The 25,051-nt window shown below is 49.2% G+C and overlaps 2 protein-coding genes across 2 annotated transcripts; both read left to right on the forward strand.

The window, feature by feature from the left end:
* The first annotated feature begins 156 nt into the window (after positions 1 to 156).
* LOC119096853 (invertebrate-type lysozyme 3) lies at positions 157 to 13,434 on the forward strand. Its single transcript, XM_037219812.1, has 4 exons — positions 157 to 239; positions 9,394 to 9,570; positions 10,377 to 10,450; positions 12,418 to 13,434. Exons 1-4 carry the CDS (start codon positions 158 to 160, stop codon positions 12,622 to 12,624), a joined length of 540 nt encoding a protein of 179 aa, XP_037075707.1. The 5' UTR covers position 157; the 3' UTR covers positions 12,625 to 13,434.
* Positions 13,435 to 19,616: 6,182 nt separating this feature from the next.
* Positions 19,617 to 20,780, forward strand: LOC119097413 (gastrula zinc finger protein XlCGF49.1). The gene is made up of 2 exons (XM_037220455.1): positions 19,617 to 19,627; positions 19,915 to 20,780. Exons 1-2 carry the CDS (start codon positions 19,617 to 19,619, stop codon positions 20,654 to 20,656), a joined length of 753 nt encoding a protein of 250 aa, XP_037076350.1. The 3' UTR covers positions 20,657 to 20,780.
* The last annotated feature ends 4,271 nt before the right edge of the window (positions 20,781 to 25,051 follow it).

Raw genomic sequence — 25,051 nt, forward strand, 5'->3', positions numbered from 1 at the left:
TGCCGGCCCGGTGGTCAGTCCAGCCTCGCGCCAGTGGGCGGGCACCGGCTGGCAGGAGGCGCTCGGAGAGTGGGCCAGCCCGCGCCCGCGGCGCCCCACCAGCGGGCCAGCCCGAGCCGGAGGTCCGGCTTCGGACTGCGGTAGTCGGGCCACCGCGATGCTGCAGAACGGTGCCGTGCGCGCGCTGGCCGTGCTGGCGGCCGGCCTGGTGGTCGTGTCCGGGGCCGACGGACAGGAAGGTGCGTACAGTCGCGGTGCAGCATCCGACGCTGCGCTGCTAGAGAATCCGAGTGTTGCGCTGTGCGGGAGCGAGTGCGGTGATGGTGTGCTTCTTCCAACGTTCATGGAAAGGAATTGACATGACATTGAAAAAAATCGCTTTGCATGCTTATACATCAACGTTGCTCCGGAAAGACCATAAAAGCGCACTTACTGCATGCACCGATCGATCATTTGTTCACCGACGCTCACGTTGAACGCCATCTATTGCCATCAGTTGGAACTGCGCCACTGCGTGCCCCGCAATGGCGTATGTGACGTGGCTAATCGCTTAAGATCCTTAAGGTCCAAATTAATCGCTTAAGGTCCAACCTTGCATGCGGGGCGGCAAGTAGAACTCTGAACAGCGGCCACACGGTACCGTTGCCGGCGTTATTTTAACAAGGAGGGCCTCGTTACGACAATGGTGACAAATCAGCATCCCAATGTCATCATCCAAAACAAGCTGCGCTGCTCTCATGTTGCGACAGGACGGACTACACAAAATCTGACCGTATTGCTCGCTGGTCCGTTCAATTTTCACGTGAAAACCTCCGGTTGCTAAACACAGTTTGTTAGATGCACGAACCGTTCATTATGAAATGATGAAATGATCAATGATTGAGTTTATTTAAAATGGTCATTTTCAGCAACTCCTTCCATATTCACGACCCTCGGCACTGCTTCGGTTTCACTGCGTGTCTGGGAGATCAGGCAGGCGCGGGGCCCGATTCTCAGCGGTGCTAGTTGTCGTGGCTAGGTGAGAGACAAGTGACGGCATAGGAATGTACTGCCAGTTGAATATGAAATCCCCGGAAATAACAATTGTCACTCGCACACCGTCATGAATTCCAGCAACAGTTCGGTTTTCTGGGGAAAAGTGCATGCGTCATCCCTGAGGGTGTCTGAACTCCGCTAACGGCAGCCCCGCCCCAGCGGCCGCACATGTGCCTCAGCGTGTCCATGTATGTGGAACGTCCCGGCAACCAATCTTTCCCCCAAATGTTTGTAATGTTGCCCCAACACTCCCTACTCTCGTTAATTATATTACCCTGAGATGCTGGTTACTGGCCGAAAGGGTTCTTACCCAAATCAAGCCCCAAATTATGATGACGTGCGCGACAGTAGCCTTGCAAACACAGGACTGCTCGTCAGTCGGTAGTCGGCCCCCTTTCAACAGATCTGCTCCACGGATACGAGTCCGCCCACTGCAGTGCTGAACGCTGTCCCTTCCCTCTCTCTGAGACATGGCTTTGAACTGACATTCATCCTTGCAATCTAGCGATATCTTTCAACTGATCAAAGTACCAACCTCGAAACGGCCTAAGTCTTGTCCGTATATCTTTCCTTCAGGCATACTACATGGAAGTCAATCACCGGGCTCTGAGCACTTTTACTCAGATACGATCGGCACAGCCTCGCTGATTCAGAATTAAAAGAAGTGGTTGAGTTCGCACTTGAATTTCATAGTTCCCTATCCCGTGGAGGATCAACATATTTGAGTGGCATCTCGTGACAAGTTCACGGTGTGTGTCGTTGCCAAAAGACGTTTGTGTTATGGCCACGTGGCTAATTGAGAGTTCAGTGTTGGCTGCCGTTCTTCGTAACATCTGCAATGCCGTGTAGCCTTTAAGCATTTTAAGATCATAGTTAGACTGATTTCCCCCTCCTGCACTCACATCTTGAGCCCGTCTATCCGGTATTATCCGTATCTATACACATGCTAGACGAGTAAACGTGACAAAAACACGATGAAGCATCGCACCCTTTGTTTTCATATAGCATTAGAACTGCGCTGGTAAGGCTCCGTGGAGCTTTTGCCAAAGTACCGTTGACGAACTGCCGGGCAGAATGACTGCGAAAAGAGAGCATGCATCATAGAGACGCAACTGACATCCATTTCGGTTCACGTGTACGCCATGTTTGGTGATACAAACTTTTTGTTGAGCTTGGTCAGGATAAGAATTGAGAGCCCTTTCCGCCAACAACGACCATTCCAGAACCATAGGAGAATGGAGATTGGTTGGACGAGGCCGCATGCATCTAAGCATCTTCCGCCACCAAAACTTACCCAGCACAGGGACCCCCGTTCGAGGTTTGTGCGGGCGGTTGCGAGAAGCTCTCGCTATGGCGCACTTAGTCCCTCTTCCTGACTCCGCCTCTGACTGATGCATGCAGCTTGCGCGGATAGACGTGCGCTGCAGGAATTTGGGATGAGGCGTGACCGAGGAAAAGAGAGGAACGTAACGAGAGTCGTTCACACAAGTAACAAACACCGTCAGCCAAACACCGTGTTTTGATGGTGCGCAGCACGCACGGAAATGGTGTGATATGTTGCGTTTATTTCGAGCATCACTATTAAAGCCTATTACAGTAATATTTCGGCGAAACAAGATACTGCAACGTCGTTGTTTAGGGCATTTGTGAGAAACATCAGGCATATAGATAAGACAGTACTAATATCCTCATTCCTTGTAGAATAACTAGGAGAATGGATAGAGAGATGGATTGATATTTCGGCTACGTCCTTTGTCGAAATGAATATCAGTAGTCACTACTACTGAATCATCTATGAGATCACTGATAGTATTCGTTTCGACAAAGACACGTATCCGCAACATCATTCCATATATCTCTCCATTCTGCTGGCTATTCTACGAGAATGCAGTTATTAGTGCTTTCTTATCAAGCAACTGTCACCATTGTCACCGCTGTCAAAACAAGAATCGCCTCAGCAGACCGGCAGCCTGCACCACACCGGTCGTCGCGCTGCACTGCTGCGCACGGTTACCCGTCCCAGCTTAGTTCGCGTCATTTTCGACCTACGCGTCTTCAGTGTGCTTGCTGGCGTGACGTTATTGCTTCCATCAGGCGGAAAATAATCGCTCAGTGGAATAGCATCGTACTCGGAATGACGGGGTTTCGACGTCAAACGAAAACTAACAAGGCATGTGTTTGATGTTCGATCGAATTTTTTTACTTTTCGTACATTACGTAACCCTTTGGCTAAACCCTTGCCTAAACCTACACCCTTCGTAACTTTAAGAAAATGATCGAAATCAGCACAACTCAGTTATACTATCATGCGCCTCTTGCCCCCGCTTGCCACAGTTATTGACTCCTAGCTGGTATCTCCAAGTTTGAAACACTGGCTGTGAGATGCCTCCGCGCATGAATCAGTTCACATTCATGGTGTGGCATGCTAGGTCTTGACGTGAGCCAACACAATGAATATGCCACTGTAGCGCCGAAAGGAATGGGTATGAGATTCAGGGTCAATGGGTCTGCGCATGATAGGCCATTTAATTTGGTTTTCATTTGCAGCACATCATTGCAGCATAGACGTTGCAAAAACACACGGCAGGAAACATGTCGAATAGTAGGACGCAGCCGCGCCAAATTTGAGCTTGAGGCAATTGAAAAGCCACATCTTTTGGCAGTGACCTGTTGACCTGTTGACCTGGCTTGTTGCTTAAAACACGCTTTCAGGTTGTTTCCCTTACACTGTCCATTTTAACAGCGCAATAAAAGATACTAAAGACAGGCCAAGCACGCGCTAGATGGCTATCGTTGAAAATTGTCGGGCAATTAGATCGGCATCTTTCACATAAAAAGCATGGTCTGACAACTAGAGATGCAGGACCCGTCCATCCGTGCTCAGAAGCTGATATTGCCATTTGCAAAGCATGACAGGTGTGGATCATTCCATAATTTGGTAAAAGGAGCTCATTGTGAAGGTGTTTTGCCAGGCAGATGTTAGTTAATAGACGTACATAAGATTCGCTATTTAACTGTTTATAACTATGCAAAGTTTGGCGCGGCTTCTCTGCGCCGTGCAAAAATCATTCTAGGAAAAACTTTCGTAACAGTCGAATCTACCCCACCCGAACGCGTGTTGGTCATGTGTTGTGCTGTGTTGGTCGTGTTGCGAACGAGGCATGGTCAGAAAAAACGGTAGATAGGTGTGCATCTAAAAATATAGATGTACTCACAGATGTATATATATATATATATATATATATATATATATATATATATATATATATATACATATACATATACATATGCATATATTGGCAGAATCCTTACTTTTATGCTCGTTTGTTTAAAAATGACCGCTGACTCAGCATTCACAAGCTCTTTATGCATCTTTTGTGTTTCCGGGCTTTTGACTCAGAATCATCGTTTAGATCCAGGACCTGTCTTTACATTCATACGTTTCGAGATCTTTTCTCGTTGTTGGAGAAGTATGAATGGCGCAAGAAATAAGTTTTGAGTTTTTAAGGATGAACATTTTGCATTACTGTTTAAAATACATTTTAGGACCGAGAAGACAAATAAAAAACACAGCCAATCGAAGTAAGACATCATCCTATCATCACCTTGATACATACAAAATACATCCATAACGGAAACATTTCAAAGACCCGAAAACATTGCCACAATCACCTTAATGGTACAGACCGCACATCACCTAGTATCTTAAAGGTTGTGAAAGAGCTTGTTTAAGCACCGTCATGATGTCATTAGGCACTTAACACGACACGCGGACTAACAACGGACAGTGCTTAAACGCTGACAGTGAGAGTCCTCGACCCTACAAAATCTACACCATAGAGTCGTTCCTTAGACGTGCGTTTAAGCAGTGTTCTGATGGGACAGGACTGCATTCGGAATTGGTAGGAAACGGGCAGATCTTGGTGAGCAACAGGTTTTCAAAATCCGACCTCGAAAACGAAATGCAACGTATAACGAGTCACTTTGGTAGCAAACCCAGACAACACAAACAACCAATCGCCAACTGTGTCATCAAAATCAAATGACCTCTGCCCACAAACAAGACGGAAAAGCTCTTCGGAAAATCATCTCTCGACATGTAAAAGACAAGAACGACCACAAAATAGACCTTGTCATATATTGTCGCAATAGGAAAACCTCCAGCTTTCTCATGAGAAATAGCTTAGACCAACCCGACAAAGTAAAATGAGCCGACGTAATGTATCAATTCAAATGCAATATCGAACTTGCAAACTTTGCTCCATACACTTCATCGTTGTGACCACAACGACACTCTCATAGCGCCTAACAATGCACTTCCGTGACGAGGCACCTCAGGACACATGCGACACAAACATGACAGTGCATTGACATGGGAAAACTGTCAGACAACACTGACGTTCTTCAGACGTGCAACGGCAAAAGACGCTTCCAAATTGAGGAAAATATAGTTAGCAACGAATTCGAAAATATATTTAGTAACGGAGTAATAGTAAGATTCTGTCAAACTATTCGTTTTCTCAGCTTGTCTTCTCCAAACCGAAAGATGCTTTCCAATAGCAATGCACAATTTTCATCTTTGAAAACACAAAACTTATTTATTGTGCCATTCAGTCTTCTTCGACAAAGAAACAGAGTTTCTGGGCTTTTGACGATAAAAGTCAACAGCCCGGAAACTCGAACGATGCATAAAAAAGCTCGTCAGTTCTGAACCAGCGTTGAAAGATATCTTGTTCTGGGAGTTTTGCCACGCCTTTGTGTTTCGTCACGCTCTTTCCGTGCACATACAGAGAAAATATTCATCTATCAGCTTAGTTCCTTTCATTAAAGACCGGTCATCCATGGTCAAATGCTACGGAAGATGTAACAGAAATCCTGGTGTTTTGATGTTCGTCCTGGATCTGCGTTCGACACAGAATTTCACAAAAGTTGGTAGGCGTCCCGGAGACTGACTGCAAGTTGTTCACTCGAACGTCAGACATGTGATTAGAGTTAGTGCCATGTCGGGTATTTTGACAATCTGCCGAAACCATTCACCGTTGTGATGGACAATGTTTTAGATGTAATCAGAACACTACTCTTGTTTCACCAGCATACGGCAGCAACACCAGCATGAGCATAATTTGCACCAGTACCAGCACATAAGTGACTAATTCTAACATCTGAGTGTTGCAATTTTTGAGCATCGAAGGCGAAAACGGCACGTTTCGATGATTTGACACAAAACGCACAAATTAGCTATAGAAACTGATCAGTGCGTTTTGCAAGTCCGCAATGTACATTCTTTATGCAGGAGACACATCCTACAAAAAATGCATAGGCCCTAGCCAACACTGATGTCACACGACCTATTGCAAATGTCGTCATTTAGAATTTCGAAGCATTGCCGCTGTCTAGTTGAATTTTTCACAACCGAACTTACACTGCGGCAAAACATCGTTTAACGGCCTCCGTCAAAATGGCTGAATGGGGCTATCGAGCTGGTATTATATCGTTTGGTTTAAGGTGAAATCCACCCATTGGTAGATATGTTAAGCTAACGTGCATCCGCCAAACAACATCTGAAGGTGATCAGAAGTTAGCTTTGAGAGTAGCTCATGAGGTGGAACAGGCTAACCGATGAACATCTCAATTTAAAGGAATGTAGTCACACGTATCATACGTAAGGACACCGGCACTTCCAGCGAAAAGGAAATATTCTGGCGTAGTGATGGCTGCAGTCGCTTGCGTCAGTTGAAAAGGTACGCAACCAGGCAAATCATATTCCCTGTCGTAGAAGAGAAAGGCAGGCCGCTGAAACACTGTCAGTGTGAGATGACTTGCTCTTCCCTCGGCCGCTCTTCAGAGGACCTGTTTCTGCTCTTTGACCCTTCGCTCCCCGGTCAATGTGACGCCGTCTGCACCTCGAACTAGGCTATGCGCACGTGTCCTTTCTCCTTCGATACGTGTTCGCTGGAGGAGGCGCCACCCGCTTGATCTCGAGCGCTGCACGGGCCGCTGCATCGGACCGGGATCCGGTAACAAGGTGCACAGTTCGCGTCAGATCCTTCCGCGAAGTCCAACCGGTTCTCGTCAGGTCGCCGGGGCTCGCCGACCACCGTTGCGTCAGGGCGTGACGTCACTAGCCCCAGAGCCGGAAGGCCCCTACGTGGATTCAAGTCAGAGAAATTATGTCACCTGCACAGACACGAGTTCCGGACAAGTGGCTGTGGCTGGACCTACGCTTTCCGTCTCTCAGTAAGCTGCAGATAACGGGCAAACCCGGTCTCCTTCCAAGTAGCGTGACGTAATCACAGCGTGAAGGTCCCTCTTCACAGCAAAACTTAATAGCAGGAGACTTCAAACTGAAAGTGCTTCGTTGGTGATGACACGAAAGTGGGCAATCATTGTTGCGCAATGTGCTGAGCAAAACCGAGCTATCATTTATGCGCAAACTAAGTGGTTACAGGGCAGCTTTTCACCGAGGCCGCCCGACCTGTGCTGATCGGGTCGGGTGACGTTTAGTTGAGCTGCTGTCTGTCTGTCACGCGGGCCTTCTCACACGCACCACTGCACAGCGCCCATAAAGGAAGCATGTCATGCAACTGTACCGCGCATAAAGGGCCTCCAGAATGCATTATGTTACCAGTCCGACGTAACGCAACTTACTGACTCGCATCCACACAAATTGCGTACCCTGATGGTGACACAATATTCAGATACATCCAAACATTGGCGCCGGCTGCCGTTCGCCGGCGGCCCGCGGACGTGCTGGCAATGTCTCAGTCGGGCATCCCGCGTACCGCCCTTTGATGCACGTGGCAGGTGACAGCTGGCCACAGCACGGAGTCGGCGCTGCTTCTGTCGCCTCCTAGACATATTTTAAGGCGCCTTCGAGCACGGAGGATGCACTTAGACCTGTATTGCCAGATACCAATGATAGCACCAGGCGCGTAAGAGAATATCGAACAGTGACAGCAGGACGGTGGATCTCTTGCAGTTTTCCAGCAGCTGCATAGCTATCTTCGCCCTTTTCAACGTGTTCAGTTCTTGAAGAACCCAGAGGCCACGCAGTGAGGGTGTTTGGTGCGCAGGTGCCTGGCCGACGGTGACTGACGCAATCGTGGCTCCAATCTTGAAATGCCACAAAATGGAACATTTTCCCTACTGCTTTCCCAGAGCCCAAGAGGTCTTTTTTGGGTAGACCAATCTGTCACTGCTTGGTGGTAACACCCCATCCGAAGTCCCACTGCCTATTTCACAATTGCATTTGCACATTGTCGCCAATAATTTACACAATCATTTCCAAGGAAGCTTTTGATGACTTTGGGCGAACCAGTAGTTCCTTACTTCAAGAGGAACAACGCATAAACTTGCATTGCGGCCTGTATGAAAGGAAATTAAGCAATTTAAAACACTCGAATTCTTTGGCTGCGCCGGACAGCATAAGCCAACTCGGCGTAGCTCTTTGCCTGGCCTTCAGCTGTAGGTAAGTTCCCACAGCCCCAGGTATGACTTCAGGCTGCCGGGGAAGAAAAAGAAAAACGTAAACCAAACGCTTCAAGAATCTTAGGCAAAGCACATGAAGACCCGAAGCGAAGGAAAAATCGGTCACAGGCAATGAACATGCTGAGAAAAAGGCTAACCGTGCCAGAGGGCTAAAGGGGAAAGGGCTTGGCCCTCTTGGCACGCCTAGTGCTCCCTGCAGCATCGCTGCAGCACACCTGGAAAGAGCTAGCAAAACCTGTCGTCGTTTTCCCCGCAGAGAAATAAAAAAACGACGTGAAGTGATCCGCATTCGCGCCGGTTCCCCTTATGGCCTCGATCCTACTTTGTACAAGAGGCTCAGTCTTCAGACATCCTTTTGCGGCAATCTCAGAGTTCGACTTAAGTCCGCATCAATCTTTTCCTCACCGTACCCGCTCAGGATGGTTTTACCAGGGCGTCGCACGTGATAAATGCCTTAGTGAAGTGTTAAGCTCGCTTTTGAGAGGGTAAATACAGCCGAAGTAAAAGCATTCACTCAGTTCTCACTTCCATTCCACTCGAGCTCCTACTTCCATTCCAACGAAACAGCGGGACGGACAACAGTTGAACTGAGCCCTGCAGGAGCCCATTAGCACGTGGCTTAGCACGTGGCTTTAGCTACGCCGTCGCCTATTCTGAAAATGAACGTAGCCCCGAGTACACCGTGCTGCACTCTAGGCCCTTTGTGGTGAGAAGTCCCCACGATTCAAAAGACAGCCGCGCCCGCAAGCTCACGGAGTCCGATCGACTTCAGCCTCCCAGCGTCGTGCGGCGTCGTCCCCCCCCCCCCCCTCCCGCCTCACATGTGATGCGGCGCTCCCTGTTCAGACTCCCAGCATCATTCTGTTACAGCCCGCCTCCGGGCGGACCGCTACTGCCTCTCCTGTCTGTGCACGGCTGCCACCGGCTGTGATGTCAAGGCCGCCTGTCAGCAGAACGACCCGCTAGACATTTGCGGCCCGTTCTACATGTCGGAGCCCTACTGGGTGGACGCCAACGTCACTGCCCTAGATGCCTACGCCGCTTATGGTCAGTGCTCTGACTCTGGATCAGCGTGCCTCCGGAGTCTTCGTCCATTGCTGAACTCACGTCAAGACATAACATTCCATTTTCTCTCGATTGTGAAAGCGAAACGTGATGTTGAAAAACCTACACGATACGACCCGTGGGTTGTATCGTGTAGTGTTCCGTTGAATCGCGTATCAGACTATTATGTACCGCTGTAGCGCGTATGGTGTACTGCTGTTGGTCCGCTCCGATCCGCGCCCCACGATCAGCTGTGGTGCGCAGGACAAGTAGCGCTATCGCCCAATACTGGCAGCCTCCTCATGCGACTGCATGTGTGGAGATTGTAATACCCATCACATTGCTAGTGAGGTAGCCTGCTGCTCCCCGTTTGTTCACACAGTTTTGCTATGTATTGATCCTTCCTGGCGGGGAGGTTGTCTTTCTACACATTCAAAGCGTGTTGGGATTGTCACAGTCTGCTGCTGTGACGTCTGGCTACCCACACCCGCTGCCATAAAAGAAACCTCAGAATTCCTGCGGGTTTCTGGGGCGGGGAGGTCTCGGGGGGGGGGGGGGGGGGTTCGGTGCACGAAAAACAGTTGCCTAAAAATCAGATTCTTCAGCCGTTGTCATTTTGTTTCGTAATTATGAACACATTTTTGGTGGTTCTTATCAAAGTGTTAAGAGGCCGAGACAAACTTTGGAGAAGGAAGCCTGCGCCCTACAAGGAGTAGCACCACTCCACCCCATACCGCTGCTCTACGCCGCGGAGCTCAGAGCACGGGCGTCAGACTGCCATCCTGACCTGAGTCTGCACTCCGTTCCAGAGTTTAAAGAGTGCGCAACGGACACGGAGTGTGCGGGTGCAGCGGTGGCGTCCTACATGCACAACTTCGCCCGGGTGAGCTCGACAGCTCCTGGTAGGCGTGACGTTATTGGGCGGGCGTAACGACGCCGGGTCGGTCTCAGTCGCAGGGTAGGCTCCATCTGCGGCCGCACTACCGAGCGTCGGACATCGGACCTTTCCACTCGGATCAGTGCCACGCTGCCGTCAACACGGAGAATGACGGAATCACGTGCCAGCTGACGATGTGCTATAAGTACCCGATGGTCGCGCCGTCCAACGGCGACTGCATTGCGGGAATTCATGCGTGCATGCGTGCATGTATCCTTGGGTGAGAGTAGTAAGCAGACTTTGGTATGGGCATTATACCGTTGACTCTAGTTAGATCATGATTGTACTGCAAAGCAAAAGACCTTACTCGCCGCAAGAGATAGATGGACAATAATTCTTAATTTTCGAAATATCCTGTCGCTTAGAATTTGTGTTAGACCGAAGCTTGCATAGCACTGCCAACTTTGATGTTCTACAAATCTAGGTGAAGTGCATCTGCGGTGCAACTTTCCGAAAATGTTTACATCACACATCTTGCACTGCACTCGGGAAAATGCCCGCAAGCTACTCGCATCGCACATTTCGAAAACTGTGATCCTCAAAAACGTGCTTGCACCCGACCAATCGGATACGAGCAAGCATTCAATGCAGGCAACTAAGTGCGATGCCATCCTGATGGTAATCGCGGTCATGAGGGTTAAGTATTATGTCGCGCTATGACCACGTAGAAATGACATGCGTCGTTTTGTGACCTTATACTTTTGGCTCAGAAAAGGCGCATTGTCATCGACGGGGTCATAGCCCCTGAGTCATGTATCTGGTAATTTACTTGTCCCAATACACAACAAACGGCACGCCTGTGTATACGTTGATCCAACACGCAAAGCGCTCAAAATTGAGGCATGTTGTTTACAGTAACTCAAAACACAAAAAAGACGACAATGGGTATGCGCAAGACGCAGCAGAAATGTACACAAAAAGTGGGAGCGGTTTGCGCGTGGGACACAACTACTGGTTAAGTGGTCCGCTGGTATCCAGGAACCACCAGCGATCAGCGCTGCCGGCAGCGCTGGCAACGCACAGGTCTCTGAGAACCAATTTTCCTCCAATTGTTATTGAAGACGTACCCTTGCCTCCTTCCATTCACAAAACATGTCCGCCCATCGCTTGCCTCGAAAAGGGAGAGCCTCATGGCAGCCCGTGAGCTGACAGAACATCCAGATGTGAGGCATACAACCATCTCCCGGCATCTCATGAGGTGCACACCCTTTTGAAGTGTTTCAGTTTACTCGTAGCCATAACCCTAGTGGTTCACGCTACCGTTCAGATCAAAGTGGGCTTTACCTGGCTGTGAAATCTGCTACAGCAGGGGAGCTTCCCTCGTCGTGGCGAAGCAATGCCAATATTTTCTTGAAGCCCCAGTTAGCGACAAATTTGATGTTAACGGCCAGCACATGATCGCTCAAATCATTCTGAAAAATGTCTGCCGGGATGCGCATACACCAAGTTTTCTTCCTTTTGCTTCACTAAATGGAAGTCTAAAAGTAGATGCGTACTTATGACACAACCGGCACTTCTCTGCACGTGCTAAGGACATGAACTCCAGCTGTAATCACCATCCAGAGCAAACTTTGCTGGTGAACATTAAAAGGGATCAGAGCAATACTGAACTCAACCTTAGGCACCCTGAAACCGTAAACAATGACATCCTTAAGCATACAGTGACGCTTCTGGCATTTCCACGTGGACCATGCCTCGTGTCATAGCTGTTAATATCTCATTTCTTTAACAGCAGTTACTCGGCCAAGATAGCGTAGCCATGCAGTTTATGCATTTCCTGATTGTTGTAACAAGTACGACCATTACCGAACTTTCACGTGCCTCGCATCAGTCGCTGAGATGTGTACTCTTGGCAGCCGTCGGTCAGCGCACTGATGATCATGGCATAAATCGTCTGCCTGGCCGCCCCACAGGACTGCGACGGGGACGGACAGGTGACCTGCAAGGACTTCGGCCTGATGCACTACCTGGGCTACAGCTCGTGTGCAGACGAGGACTTAGTGCAGTCCGGCTTGAGCAGCCCCTTCTACAGCGCGCACGTCACCTGCTTGGAGAGAATGGCCGGCCTGCTGGCGCGTGAAGACTTCACCACGGCGCCGGGGTACGCTCCGCTCGTGTGAAACCCTCACCCGGCAGAGACCAGGGCGGCGTAGCGCAGCGTGCGGCAGAGCAGAGCAGGACAGATCACGACAGAGCGCAGAAGAGGAGAGCAGAGCAGAGGATAACTGAGTCGAATAGAGCACGCCAGAACGAAACCATTCACATCACAGTAGTTAGAGCAGAACGGCAGGGAGATCTGTGCTGGCTAGTGTCAGAGTGGGGCGGAAAAAGAACAGAGCTGGGTTGAAAAGCAGGGCGGAGAATGACAGAATGGAGTAGAGCAATTCAGAGTGGAGCAGACCAGTGGCGTGGGGCAAGCGGTGCCGATGGGAGATGAGTAGTGCAATGTGTTCGGGTGTTTGAGGCGGATGGGCGGGAGGCTCGTGGCGGCCGAGCGCGAGATTCACGGCATCCGAGGAGAAGGTCCATGGTTCTCGAGGCCGCCTGCCAGTCGTGCAGCACGCCTGGCCATTCCTCGCTGCCCAACGGGGCCGACCGTCGGACAAGGCCAGTGCAGGGGTGCGGATGCAGCCCGGAGGCAGGTCCAGAGCCGGCCACCAGCCGCCGTCAGAGGCGCCATGTGCGCCGCGCTCTGCCACCGTTCAGCGGTGCAGTTCGGGGTCGGCCGAGGTGAAGGATGCACTAGCTGTCACACTCTGGTAGAGGCTTCAGATCTGACGCAAGATGCGTCCCCCGCGTCAGATGATAGGTTTGGATGGCCGCTGCACCATCTGGCCAGCGGCATCAGTTCCGGTGGGCTTGATCTCTGTTGCATTGTCTTGATCTCTGTCGCTCTCTCGGTTGCAAATAAATGATGTCATGATCCCCTCCGTTTGGGATGCAGAACCCAACGTCCACGTTAAAAACAGGTGTTACACATTTGTATGGGATTTTGACTGAAGTAGCCATTTTAGGGATCATTCAGTGCAGTTCACAGTCATACCCCTTTTAAGCTCTAAACCTTGTTGTTTCTGAGCTTGACGCTCGCCAGCTTATGCAGACTACTTCAGGCTCACTCAGACATGCATGATGCCGTAGAACGACCTGCAAATAATGCCACACCTTACTGGCCACGACGAACCCAAGGCTAAGACAGAAATGATCGCCAAACTGTTCGTGTCTGGAATACGTCTGCGTGATTTCTGGCATCAACATACTTCAGTTGGCGCTTAAGCGATGTAGTACCTATAGTACCTTCGAACACATTTAGTTTGGCCTTTTAAATTATAACCCTTTCGACCAGTACTAACCATTTCAGGGCTATCGGATGAAGGAGAATGGATAACGGTGGGACAGGCCCACATGCGTCTGGGGACACAACCACCGAGACTAAGTCCGCGCAGGGATCCCCATGCGGGTTGTGCGCTAGGTGCTCGGACAAGAGTCCCCACCAGGGGCCCTTCGGCCTGCTCGTGGCTGGCGCAACCCGCTGAGGGCAAACGGGGTGTCGCGAGGATGCAAGTAAAGCAGGAAATACGATGAATGAGCCTACGATCGAACACGAACATCGTTTTGTGCTAAACGATACGGGATGTTTGGCATTTGAATTAGTTATGACGGAAATAAGACTGCGAATCAAATAAATTGAGAACTGCGCATCACCTGACCATGTGAATGTAACTAAAAATAGAAATCCATCAACAAAAAGACAAGAAGACCTCGGGGAAGGGCCAAAATGCACGCACAAAGCGGTGTTTGAGTTCTGCATCCACGCACCGATCAACACGTCACTTCCTCATAGGTTGAACTACAACGAGCGAGTTAGCCCGTCTGCTACGGTGGAATTTGCATGGTCAGCCTGGCGGCGACCCTGACGTTATACAAACGTTGCGTGACATCATAAAACGACAACATATTGGCTAAACTATGTACTAAATATTCATAATAGTGATTTCTAGAGCAGTCTTTTGTACTTAAATCATACCAACAGTTACAAGCTGGCTTATTCCATGTTGTCTGATGCTTACTACAGCGATTTCAGACGCAGAACATTCAATTTCAACGCATCGTTTTACGTAGCACGTCAACGCACCCTCAGTGGATGTCGCTTTCTTACCTTTTAGCTACGCACCGTTGTGGGACCCTGTAATGGAGGGCTGGATATCGCGGCGGTCACATTAACACGACCATGGTAGCTTTCAGCGACTGTGGCTGTTTGATCCTAATTAATGCTAAACATGTACAGTGTGAACTGAAAGTCGAACCCAGGCCTTCCAATTGGAATTCTTATCGTCGTCTTCAACGTAACTATTCCGCCGCTCCAGCAAAAGCCAAGACACTTTAAGGTTGCGTCGAAAATTATGATATATGCTCCTTAGTGATGGGGTGGTTGTGAGGACAACTAACAGGATCAGTACGACTGAAAACAGTATGTCCCACTGTTCTTTATTTCAAGTATATCGACATAGGTTTAGACAGTCGTCTCACGTTTCATCCAACTACTGAAGACCTCCGACCAGCTTAGTTTCATTAAAATGCGCTTCATGGCAAAGCAGGGGTGCTGAACCGCGCACATTTCAAACCCTTAATACCAGACCGGTTCGATCAATTCTGGATTTCCATGCGGTTGTGTTCGCTGGAACACACACACAGACATACACCCGTACCCATCCCACCACTTTTCTCTCGGCGAGACAGTTCCGCCCCTTGTGTTTTCCCGACGGTACAGCTCCACGCCGCTGGAAAGAATAAAGAATTCCTATAGAATACTTCCGCACCACCAAACAAAACGTCACCGACTTGGAAATTTTCTCGTACTTCAATCAGGTCCACGCCAAAGACATCAGTCATAATTTTACTACTCTGACGGCTTGAATCAGAACATGGGCACTGGAGCCACCCAACAACTTTTCCTTTTCTTTGCCATTTCGCTTTTCCGATTTGCACTGTTTTACCGTTGTGCTGGTTATAGGTACCACCCTTCATCACACATGAAACCGACAAATTTTTTAAGCTATCATATGCAATGATTTACTTTCTTCACTTGATGCTCGCCGCTAAGCATAACTTTTGCAGTCCCCTTATCACCCAAATTCGGGAAACTTTCGCTTCCCTTTCTCCATTTATTTCGGCTGTATCTCCTCTACCCTCCTAATAACCTTGCCTGTCTAGTGTCCAGCATCCTAGCTCATATCCAACCTTCTTTTAGAAATTTCGTACAACGAGAATATGACGTAATTTTACATACCCAATCCCATGTGATCAAACCGTCTCCGGAACACTGACCCTCACACATTTTGGCCTTCTCTGTGATACATTCGACCTGAATCGTGTTAGGGTCGCTCTACCTTCAGAGGCATGACGGCTTGGAACGGCGTTTCCCAGAAGCACAGTTGGCTCGCGTTCGTGTTTGATGAAATGGGCAAGGAAAGACATTCTGAAGAGGGGGGCATGAACCTAAGCAACTTTGGGGAAATGTTCAGGACCGTTTTATGAAATGCTGCTTAGGGGAGCGCTTCTGTTTTGTTTCACATCGATGGGAATGCATGTGTTTTATCGTCGAAAACTTCCGTGGGAACGGCATGTGGTGCCACATATATCGTGGACACTTTAAGCTTGCAAATATACAAAATCATCAAAACATGAACGAAGCACGTCATGATAAATTATGCGCGGCTTTAATTTTTCAGGAAGCGGAAGAAGTGCTAGTACTCCCGTTCAGTTTCGCAAAAGGTGCGTTTATGAGAACCTGATATAAACTGCCAGGCTTCCATTTGTGATTGCTGTGGCTACGCACATCAGCTGTAAAAACCATGTAGAAAGTGTTTGATATACATACCTATGTATATCTTTGTATATGATATATATGCATATATACATAATATATGCATATAAGAAATGTAGATATGCATATATATATATATATATATATATATATATATATATATATATATATACATACTAACAATGGATAACAGGACACCAGGACCCAAGTGAACGATATCCGAGAAAGTTTTGCGAACCTGTCACGTAATGGTGGCTTTCGAGACTCTGACTGTACCCAATCATTTTGAGAAATTAACTGTCATAGCTCCTATTATGCTGTCTCGCCAGTGTTTCAGTGAGAGTATTCCAGGTTTTATGAGGTTTTTGAGCTTGTTTTTCGAGGGCACCAACTGAAGCCAGCAAAACTCGCACAATTTTCATGATTTATTTCATTGCTTCATACTTTTTCAACAGTTCAGTCCGACTCTAAATGTCGTCATCACCAGCTGGGTCATGGATACCCAAATGGACATCCATGAAAAAGCGCGTCAAATTGACAAATAAGCCGAAAGGCAAAGCATATACATCCGCGCATGGATATTCGCCTCGGGAAACGGCGGATCTAAGTGGTTAACTGGGGCGCCGTTGTGTTCAACAAAATCCTTTTTGAGCATTTAAAGTTAATGAGCATTGACTTTGTGAGTGAATGAGCATGCTTCAGTGGACAGCAGCATCTGTAAGGTATCCGAATAATACACTTCTTGTGGATAGATGATATGCTGTAGTGTGATCTCGAATGGTATAATTGGTGTAGGTGTACTTTCCTACCTAATAATAGAAAAAACCATTGCACCCCCATTCGTCGTGTTTAAGGCGGCATATATCGTAAATAATCTCAAAACAGGTAGAATCATGCTGCCTTCGAATATCAATAACTTCGATGGCGGGCTCCCGAGCGCCGCGCGCACCGCACCGCCTGCACTCCCAGCGCCGTTTCTGCGTTGTCGTTGCGTAAATACAATATTTCTGCTTACCAAGAACTCTACAAAATGTACGGGACCCGCCGGTGTCGCGGGTGCTGTGTGTGTGCGGCGCTCGAGAGCTCGCCATCGTAATTATAAAAAATCTGAAGGTAAGAGCACGAATCTACCTGTTTTGTGATTATTTACGATATGTCCCGCCTTAAACACGACGAATGGTGTACAATGATTTTTTCTAACGTTAGGTAGGAAAGTACACCCTGACCATATAATTTGTTAATTAATTTGTTTCCAGGACAAAAACATAGTGCTTAAGATTATACCTACCATTATGATTTTTCCTGACTGCTGCCTGTGTAAGCAGTGGGGGAAATGGTTGAAAATTATGGTAACATTTTCTAACATTAGTGTAGAGAAGAAATAAATCTGAAAAATTGTTTGACTATGCTGGATGCCTTTAAACTGTTGATGTGCTCTGCATGACACATTTTCTGAATGTTAACACCATTTACTGTTAAAAGGACTTATTAAGCATTTGGCTTGAAATTATCAACATTAAAAGTGTAACAATGCATCCCCTTAAAACATTGGCTCTATGTGTAGAGATATGCACAATACAAACTCAGGGCATTCAGATTGTTGGCACGTCCGCTGAAATTCTTGTGATAAGCTTTGCTGAATGAGTTTGATATAACATGTGTTTTTACAGTTTGAGTATGCTGTCTGCCATGTAATTTTGTTACATCATAACCATCAGTAAATTGCTGCCCATATGATTTTGTTTGAGTATAAAATGCAGGCAGTCCAGTAAATGACCACAGTATTACATGTGTAATATTTTGGAGATATGACAGGGCATATGCCCAAATATACAATCCATATTTTGCTGTATTTTCTGTATTTTCTCTATTGTATTATCCTAGCAGATGTGTCATTCTTACACTGATAATGCTAAACCTATAAGTGATGTTGTTGTCATGCTGGGGCTGTTCCCTTTGTCAGTGATGGCCACAACATATATCAGTGCAATTCAGTTGTTTTACAGATTCCACCAGTTGCTGTGACTGGTAGTTTTGGCCAGATATATCTAGTTGGTAAGAACCAGCTTGCACAAACTGTTTCAGCTTGTTATGTCCAGCCCAGATTCTGGCATTGGATGCATTTGGTCTTCTGATATTCTGGCCAATGCTTATGATTTGTTTGGCCGTTTTTTCTTCCCCTGGTCGCCCAGTGTTACCAAATAGTTCAGCAAGGAGACTTATGAATCATATTATCTGGTATGCAACCACTCCCTTTCATCATGGCAGTTACTGGTTGTGAGTGCCCAAAGCTGAGATGATTAAGCTAGAGCATGATATGCTAGGATGAGATGGTAAGGCCAGGGCTAAGGATGACAAGACATAAATGCATACTAAATTTTTCCTGCTGTGGGGAGTGATTGAGCATCTTTAAAAAATGCAGGAGCATGGTTAAAAACATGCTACATCTGATTTCAATGTCAGCCAGTAGAATTCCTGCTATATGTAAAAAGTGGGTGTAAAATGCATGGTTCAACATGGCATCCCTGGTTATTTCCCATGAACAGAACATTGTTCTAATGGGCGGTGCATACATAAAATCCCCTCCTGCGCGCCATACCGAGGTGCCAAGTCGCGGGCGTTCCCGCGTACCACAGCTCAGCCAGCTGAAACATTCTGATGTGCCAGCTGCTTTTTCCATACATTATGACCGTGACCATGTTAATTGTGAATGTGCGAATGCACGTCTCTGTTATGTGCAGTGTCCACTGGGCTGGATTCATGGCATCCACTATTTGCATGAATTCTCAATAAAGGAACGGGCATGTACATGAAACGAAAATATGAGATATGCAATAATATGCGGCACAACCCAGTCACAGATCTATCACTTCCACGGCAGGTAACCCTGTGACGGGCACCAGTGTGGGATCCAGGCACCATCGGCGTCCTCTGCGGGCTGGCGGCGCGCTCCAGTGATGGCGGCGGCCCCGCTTGACACGGCTGGCCGCGTGCTGGACCGGCGGGCGGCTGCCGAGCTGGGGCCGCTGGTAGCGCGGCTGCCTGCTGGCGCCGCCCTGGTGCTGGCACCGGACCCCAGCGCCGCCGACTACCTGCCGTTGACAGCGCCGCGATCCTGCGCGCTCTGCGGCCAGCGTGACCCCGCCCAGCCGTGGGACCTGCACGCGTCCGTCACCAACCTGTCGCGGACCCCGCTGGCGACGCTGTTGCGCCGACTGTGCGCCGACGAGCTGGAGGAGGACGCCGAGCAGGCGTGCGACAGCTGCGCCGTGCTGCTCAACACAGTGGATGAACTGGAAGTGGGTCTGGCGCAGCTGCTGGAGGACGTGCGGCGACGGCGGGCGCGCCGCCGGCCGGCCCAGCTCAGCCTGGCCGCCGCAGCGCCCGAGCCGGCCGGCAGGCGGCAACACGTCCGGTTGGTGCCCATCCACACCGAGGTGCTGCTGCACCCGCCGGCGGACGCCGCCAGCGAGCCGGCCGAGCCCGCTGCGTCGCCATCCGACGCCGAAGCGGACGCCCCGCGCGCGTCCGACGTCGCCGTCTCAGCGTCCGAGGCGGCCGACGGCTCAGACGCCGCCGGCGCCAAGCCGCGGGCCGCGCGGCGCAACCGGCGGCGCGTGGGCCAGTTCGCGCACGTGATACTGAGCGAGCTGACAGAGGTGCGGCGGCAGTCTCGCTGTCTGCTGTGCGGCGTGCGAGAGACGGGCAATGCCGAGTTGCGCCGGCACTACCTGCAGCACCACCGCGAGCGGCCCTACACCTGCCCGGCGCCGCACTGTGGCAAGCCGCTAGCCGGCAAGGCTGAGCTGGAAAAACACTGGGGCTACCACCTGAACGACAAGCCGTTCCAGTGCGACGAGTGCCCGAAACGATTCGCGTGGCTGAAAAGGCTCGAGGAGCACCAGCACGTGCACCGCGGCACCAAGCCGCACGCCTGCCAGGAGTGCGGCAAGGAGTTCCGGCAGCGCTCCAGCCTTAAGTATCACGTGCAGATCCGGCACGAGCGTCGCTTTCCGTTCGCGTGCGCCGCCTGTCCGAAAGTGTTCGCCACGGAGCGGCAGCGGACAAAGCACACGCGAATGCACACGGGCGAGCGGCCGCACGCCTGCTCGCGCTGCCCCAAGGCGTTCACGCAGCGCGCGGTGCTGCGGATGCACGCGCGCACGGTGCACAGGGACGGGACGTGCAGCGGCGGCGAGGCGGACGATGGCCAGGTCGTCACAGGCCCGGCGCGCGCGGCCGGCGCCCAGCCGACGGACGACAGCGCCGTGATCGTCGAGGAGCTGAACGTCGCACTCAATACCGACACGGGGCACGGCCCGCTGTGAGAGGGACTGCCCCGCCACGCGACCGTTGGAAACCGTCAGGGAGCCATCTCAGGGCAGGCCGAGCTCGGCGGTGGCGGCGGCGGACTGCTGGCGTGCACCACGTTTCGGCGGGGATGGGGCTGGACCTTTGCAGGCGTGGACGGGGCGAGGAGGAGGGGGGGGGGGAGGGGGGGGGGGGGGGCAGCAACAGTGATGCGTGGCGCAGTCTGCTGTAAACGACATGCTGAGTTAGGCGAACTGGGTCGAAGCCTTTGTGCGGATCACAGCTATCTGGCGCCCGGTCTGCCAGCTGTGCCGTGTGTGAATGGCGCTAGCCGCGGTCCTGGTGCCAGAGAAGGGGCGTGTATGTTGCTCATGTCACCAGCAAATCATCAAGCCAGATGATGGCTGATGATTGACTAGTTGTTGAAAAACGGCTTATTTCATGATACGGAGTTACAAGTTTGTAATCTCAGTTGCGCACCGCATTGTACCGACTGAACCGATGAGTGTAAGGCATCCTAATTATACCTTGAATATCACTTCACGGTGGTGCCCCTATCAGGACAAAATGTTTTATCATGCAGGCTGTAGCAAGCTGTATTGAGGAGTGGGTATGGAAAAGCATTACCGCATTCGTTGGCCATGGGTTGGCACGTGGGTTGTCACGACGCTGACCTGCCGCCGAAGTCTGACAGGAGCACGCTCCGGGTCAGCCTTGGGCGCTGGTGAACCGGCTCACTAGTCTTCCCCGGAGCTTGTCGTGGATACCGCTAACCGCTTGTTCTATTTGCATTGTTTGCTCGTGCTTTTACTCCTAACAGACGTATACACTGGGATGAGAGGCGGAGTCGTAAGTTCGAAACAATACATGGTCGGCTCACGAAAAAACAAACATGTACTTTCTGGAACAACGTATATCACTAACATGTCAGCATCGGGATGGCGTCAACTCACCCGCGCCTTGTTGAGCCGGAATGGCTCGGTCTTCCGGCCAGCTGTGCCCAAGTCGTCAGCCAGCACAAAGCAGATTAAATGGACACCTGTATTCGGCAGGCTCGCCGCTAATCTCATTGGCAGCAGCGGGCACAACAGATGAGAGCCCAGCAGCCGGTGTAGAAATAGAACAGCCCGGATGCGATCCAGATACGATCCGTCGTTTTCTTTAGGAGATCCAGGTAAGAAGCGCATTAACTTGTTCATTGCTTGATCAGCAGGTAAAGACGTTGCAGAACCGTGTATTGTACACACGATCGTAGAAGTAGCCGTTCAAAAAGTTTGTAAACTGTTAACGTACCGACAATCCCATGCGACGACAGGGCCTTTACATGTCCCTACTCGTTCGTTTCGCGGAGATCCGAATTGAATTGAAGTGAAGTGGAGGTAAGGGTGTGCAAACGACATCATGGCCAAATACAGGCACGTCTTAAAACTCCCGAGTGGCCGGCTGAACATACTTCGCTCAGTAAAAGGGCCAGATTGCCCCTCCCCCTGTGACCTCGGAAGCTAAGATAGCTAGAGACAACAAATTCGCATCACAGGGCCTGTAGGTGAAATCACTGGTGCCAAGTCTAAGGTTCCGAAGCTATGTGTTCAAATATCACCTTGAGGTCAAATCAAGTCAAATAAGGTCAAACGCAAATTGATGTCTCAAGTGTCCTTCCCCCGACCTCCGTGCGCAACTATCGTGAAGCTAGATACCTGTTCTAAGCAAAAGGTTATTGATATCATTGACCCTGTTTGACGTTAACGAGGTCAAGGTGACTACAAACTACGAATTCGTATTTGTATAGGGTTTTCACCTGAAACTGTCATTTGAAGATCACTCGGTGCAGTTCACGGCCCTACCCTTCGCAAGACCTAAACCCCTCTAGTTTTTTAGCTTCGCGCCTGCGAAACTATGCCTACTACTTGGCGAAGACTATTCTAAGGTCACCAAAGTATCCACGAAGGCATGATAGCGTCTTTTCAATCCAGCCATTCCATTAATCATGCGGCGATCAAGGCCAAAAACAACATCAGTGTCGACTCATTCCCATCTAGCGTTCATGAGCACTATTTTCAGACATAACGTCCATCAAGTGGCTCTCAATCAATGTTATGCAAGGTGCTTCGACGCAATTAGACAACGACGTATTGAGAAGTATAGTTACTATCCAGAGAAAAAGGTGTTGTCTTTCCCACTTAAAACTACAACAATGGTTGAAAGTAAGCTTGTTTTATCATATACGATGTTTGCTTCAATATTTTCAAATATAGGGTATTCCCTTTAAGTGAAATTGACTGCTCTAGACAACACCATTTCTATTTTTTGGAAATATGCTCCTCAATGCGTCGTTGTTTGATTGCGTGATCGTAGTTTGCACAAAACTGCTGAGATCCATTTGATTGCCGTTACATCTGGAAATCTTGCTCGCAAACGCCAGATTTGAACGATGCGAGACTTTTTCCTCGGCCTTGATCGCCGCATGGCCAATAGAATAGCAGGATTTGAATAACATTATTGTGACATGAGTGATGAATACCTTAGTAATCTTTAAATAGTCTGCACGAAATAGTTTGCACATCTTCGCGGGCATGCAGCTAAAAAACTAGTGCTGTTCATGTCTTAAAAAGACACGGATGTCGACTGCACAGTGTGATCCTTAAGATGGCCGGTTCAGCTCAAAACCACATGGAAATGTGCAACATTCCCTTTAACCTGCACGTCACTGATACCTCATTATCAATTCCGCTGAAGTCAGTAAACTGACTGGGGGGGGGGGGGGGGGGGGCGACACGCAAGGGCACATACAACTTGATATGCCAAGATAATGAATGTGAAAGTAGAATTACAGCCACAAATCTATAACTCACCTTCAATCACATGGATACCAAATGCTCCCTTGGCTCAACAGTGAAGCTTGTGAGCAAAGGAGTAACAAGTGAAGCTTGGACCATACTGCTTCGCCGCCACCCATGTAGCCAAGCCCAGACTACGGCAGCGCCGGCCAGATTTTCTCCAAACCAATACCAATCAACTGTTGGAATGCAGTTTCATCACCCATTCTGAAACTGACCACATCAAGTCACCATCTTAACCTGCAAAAAACACATGAACCACTTTGGGGCATTGCAGCCAAGTCCAAGCATAGAAACTGCTAAACAGATCGTTTTAAGACTTTTACCAGAAGAAAGAGCACAAACGATTTCGTTCGCCGTTCTGAAACTGGTGATCTTAGGTTCCCATTGTCGCCTGCAAAGACCACATAAGCCCCTTTGGGGCAAGCAGCCAAGTCCAAGCACGGAAACTGCTGAACAGATCTGCTTGCAACCTTTACCCGAAGGTAGAATACATACGATTTTATCAGCTATTCTGGAAGTGGTGACCTTATGTCACCATCTTTACGTTAAAAACCGCATAAACCCTTTTAGGGCATGGCGGCCAAGTCCAAACTCGGAAACCCTCCAACCCATTTGCCTGGAACCTTTAACAGAAGATCGAACACATACACGCGCACGTGCAGGTACAGAAAACACCAAAACATACACACCCGGTCAAACCTTGGCATCCGACGTTTTGGGGTGTGTTCGTAATGCACGCCCTTCAGTACTAGAAGCACATCTGCGTCAACTCGTATAAAATCACGCGTGCCAATGAGATTCGTAAACTGCGACGCAACACATGCCTTGGCCAGGTGATGAAACATCCTAGTCACTATTTTAACAGCTGCTACTGCTACCACCACATCTCCAACAGCTGTTGGAAGCTCCCATCGCTCCTACTAAGTCAGAACGATGTCTTGGGGCGCACGTAAGTAAAGCTCTCCTGTCAATTTTTCCATTTCCATTGCATTTTTGATGTTTTGTTTTGGGACAGTTTGTAACTATGAAGAACGGTTCTTTATTGTATGGTAAATTGGAACCTTAGATTTGAGGGGTCGATGGTGTGGTTTCCTCCCTACCGAACATGGAATTATCAGTGACCCACCAATGTTGGCGCATGAGGGCCTCGGTGCTTGGTTAAAGAACTAATCGCGTCTGATTTTGCATTGATATAACCTGATCACGTCACCGGCCGCTGTAAGCAGATGCTCATAGGATATATGGACTGTGTACAATCCTTGTCGGTCACACGCTCTGTCAACTTTGGCCACCTGGTACATAATCAAATCACGTGATGTCTCAACGATGTGTGAGATGCCGGCCGATGACGGCAACCGTTATCATCATAATAAAGTGGTTAAGTGCTTTCAAATAGGCTGTAATAATGATAAAGTAGAATGATAAAGTAGTTAATTTCGCACCACCAGGTTAGTATATATCTTGGCGCATACAGGTAAAAATACACTACACACACACACACACACACACACACACACACACACACACACACACACACACACACACACACACACACACACACACACACACACA

Source organism: Pollicipes pollicipes, unplaced genomic scaffold, assembly GCF_011947565.3.
Source record: "Pollicipes pollicipes isolate AB1234 unplaced genomic scaffold, Ppol_2.1 Scaffold_4295;HRSCAF=5057_pilon_pilon_pilon, whole genome shotgun sequence".
Classification (NCBI taxonomy): Eukaryota; Metazoa; Arthropoda; class Thecostraca; order Pollicipedomorpha; family Pollicipedidae; genus Pollicipes; species Pollicipes pollicipes.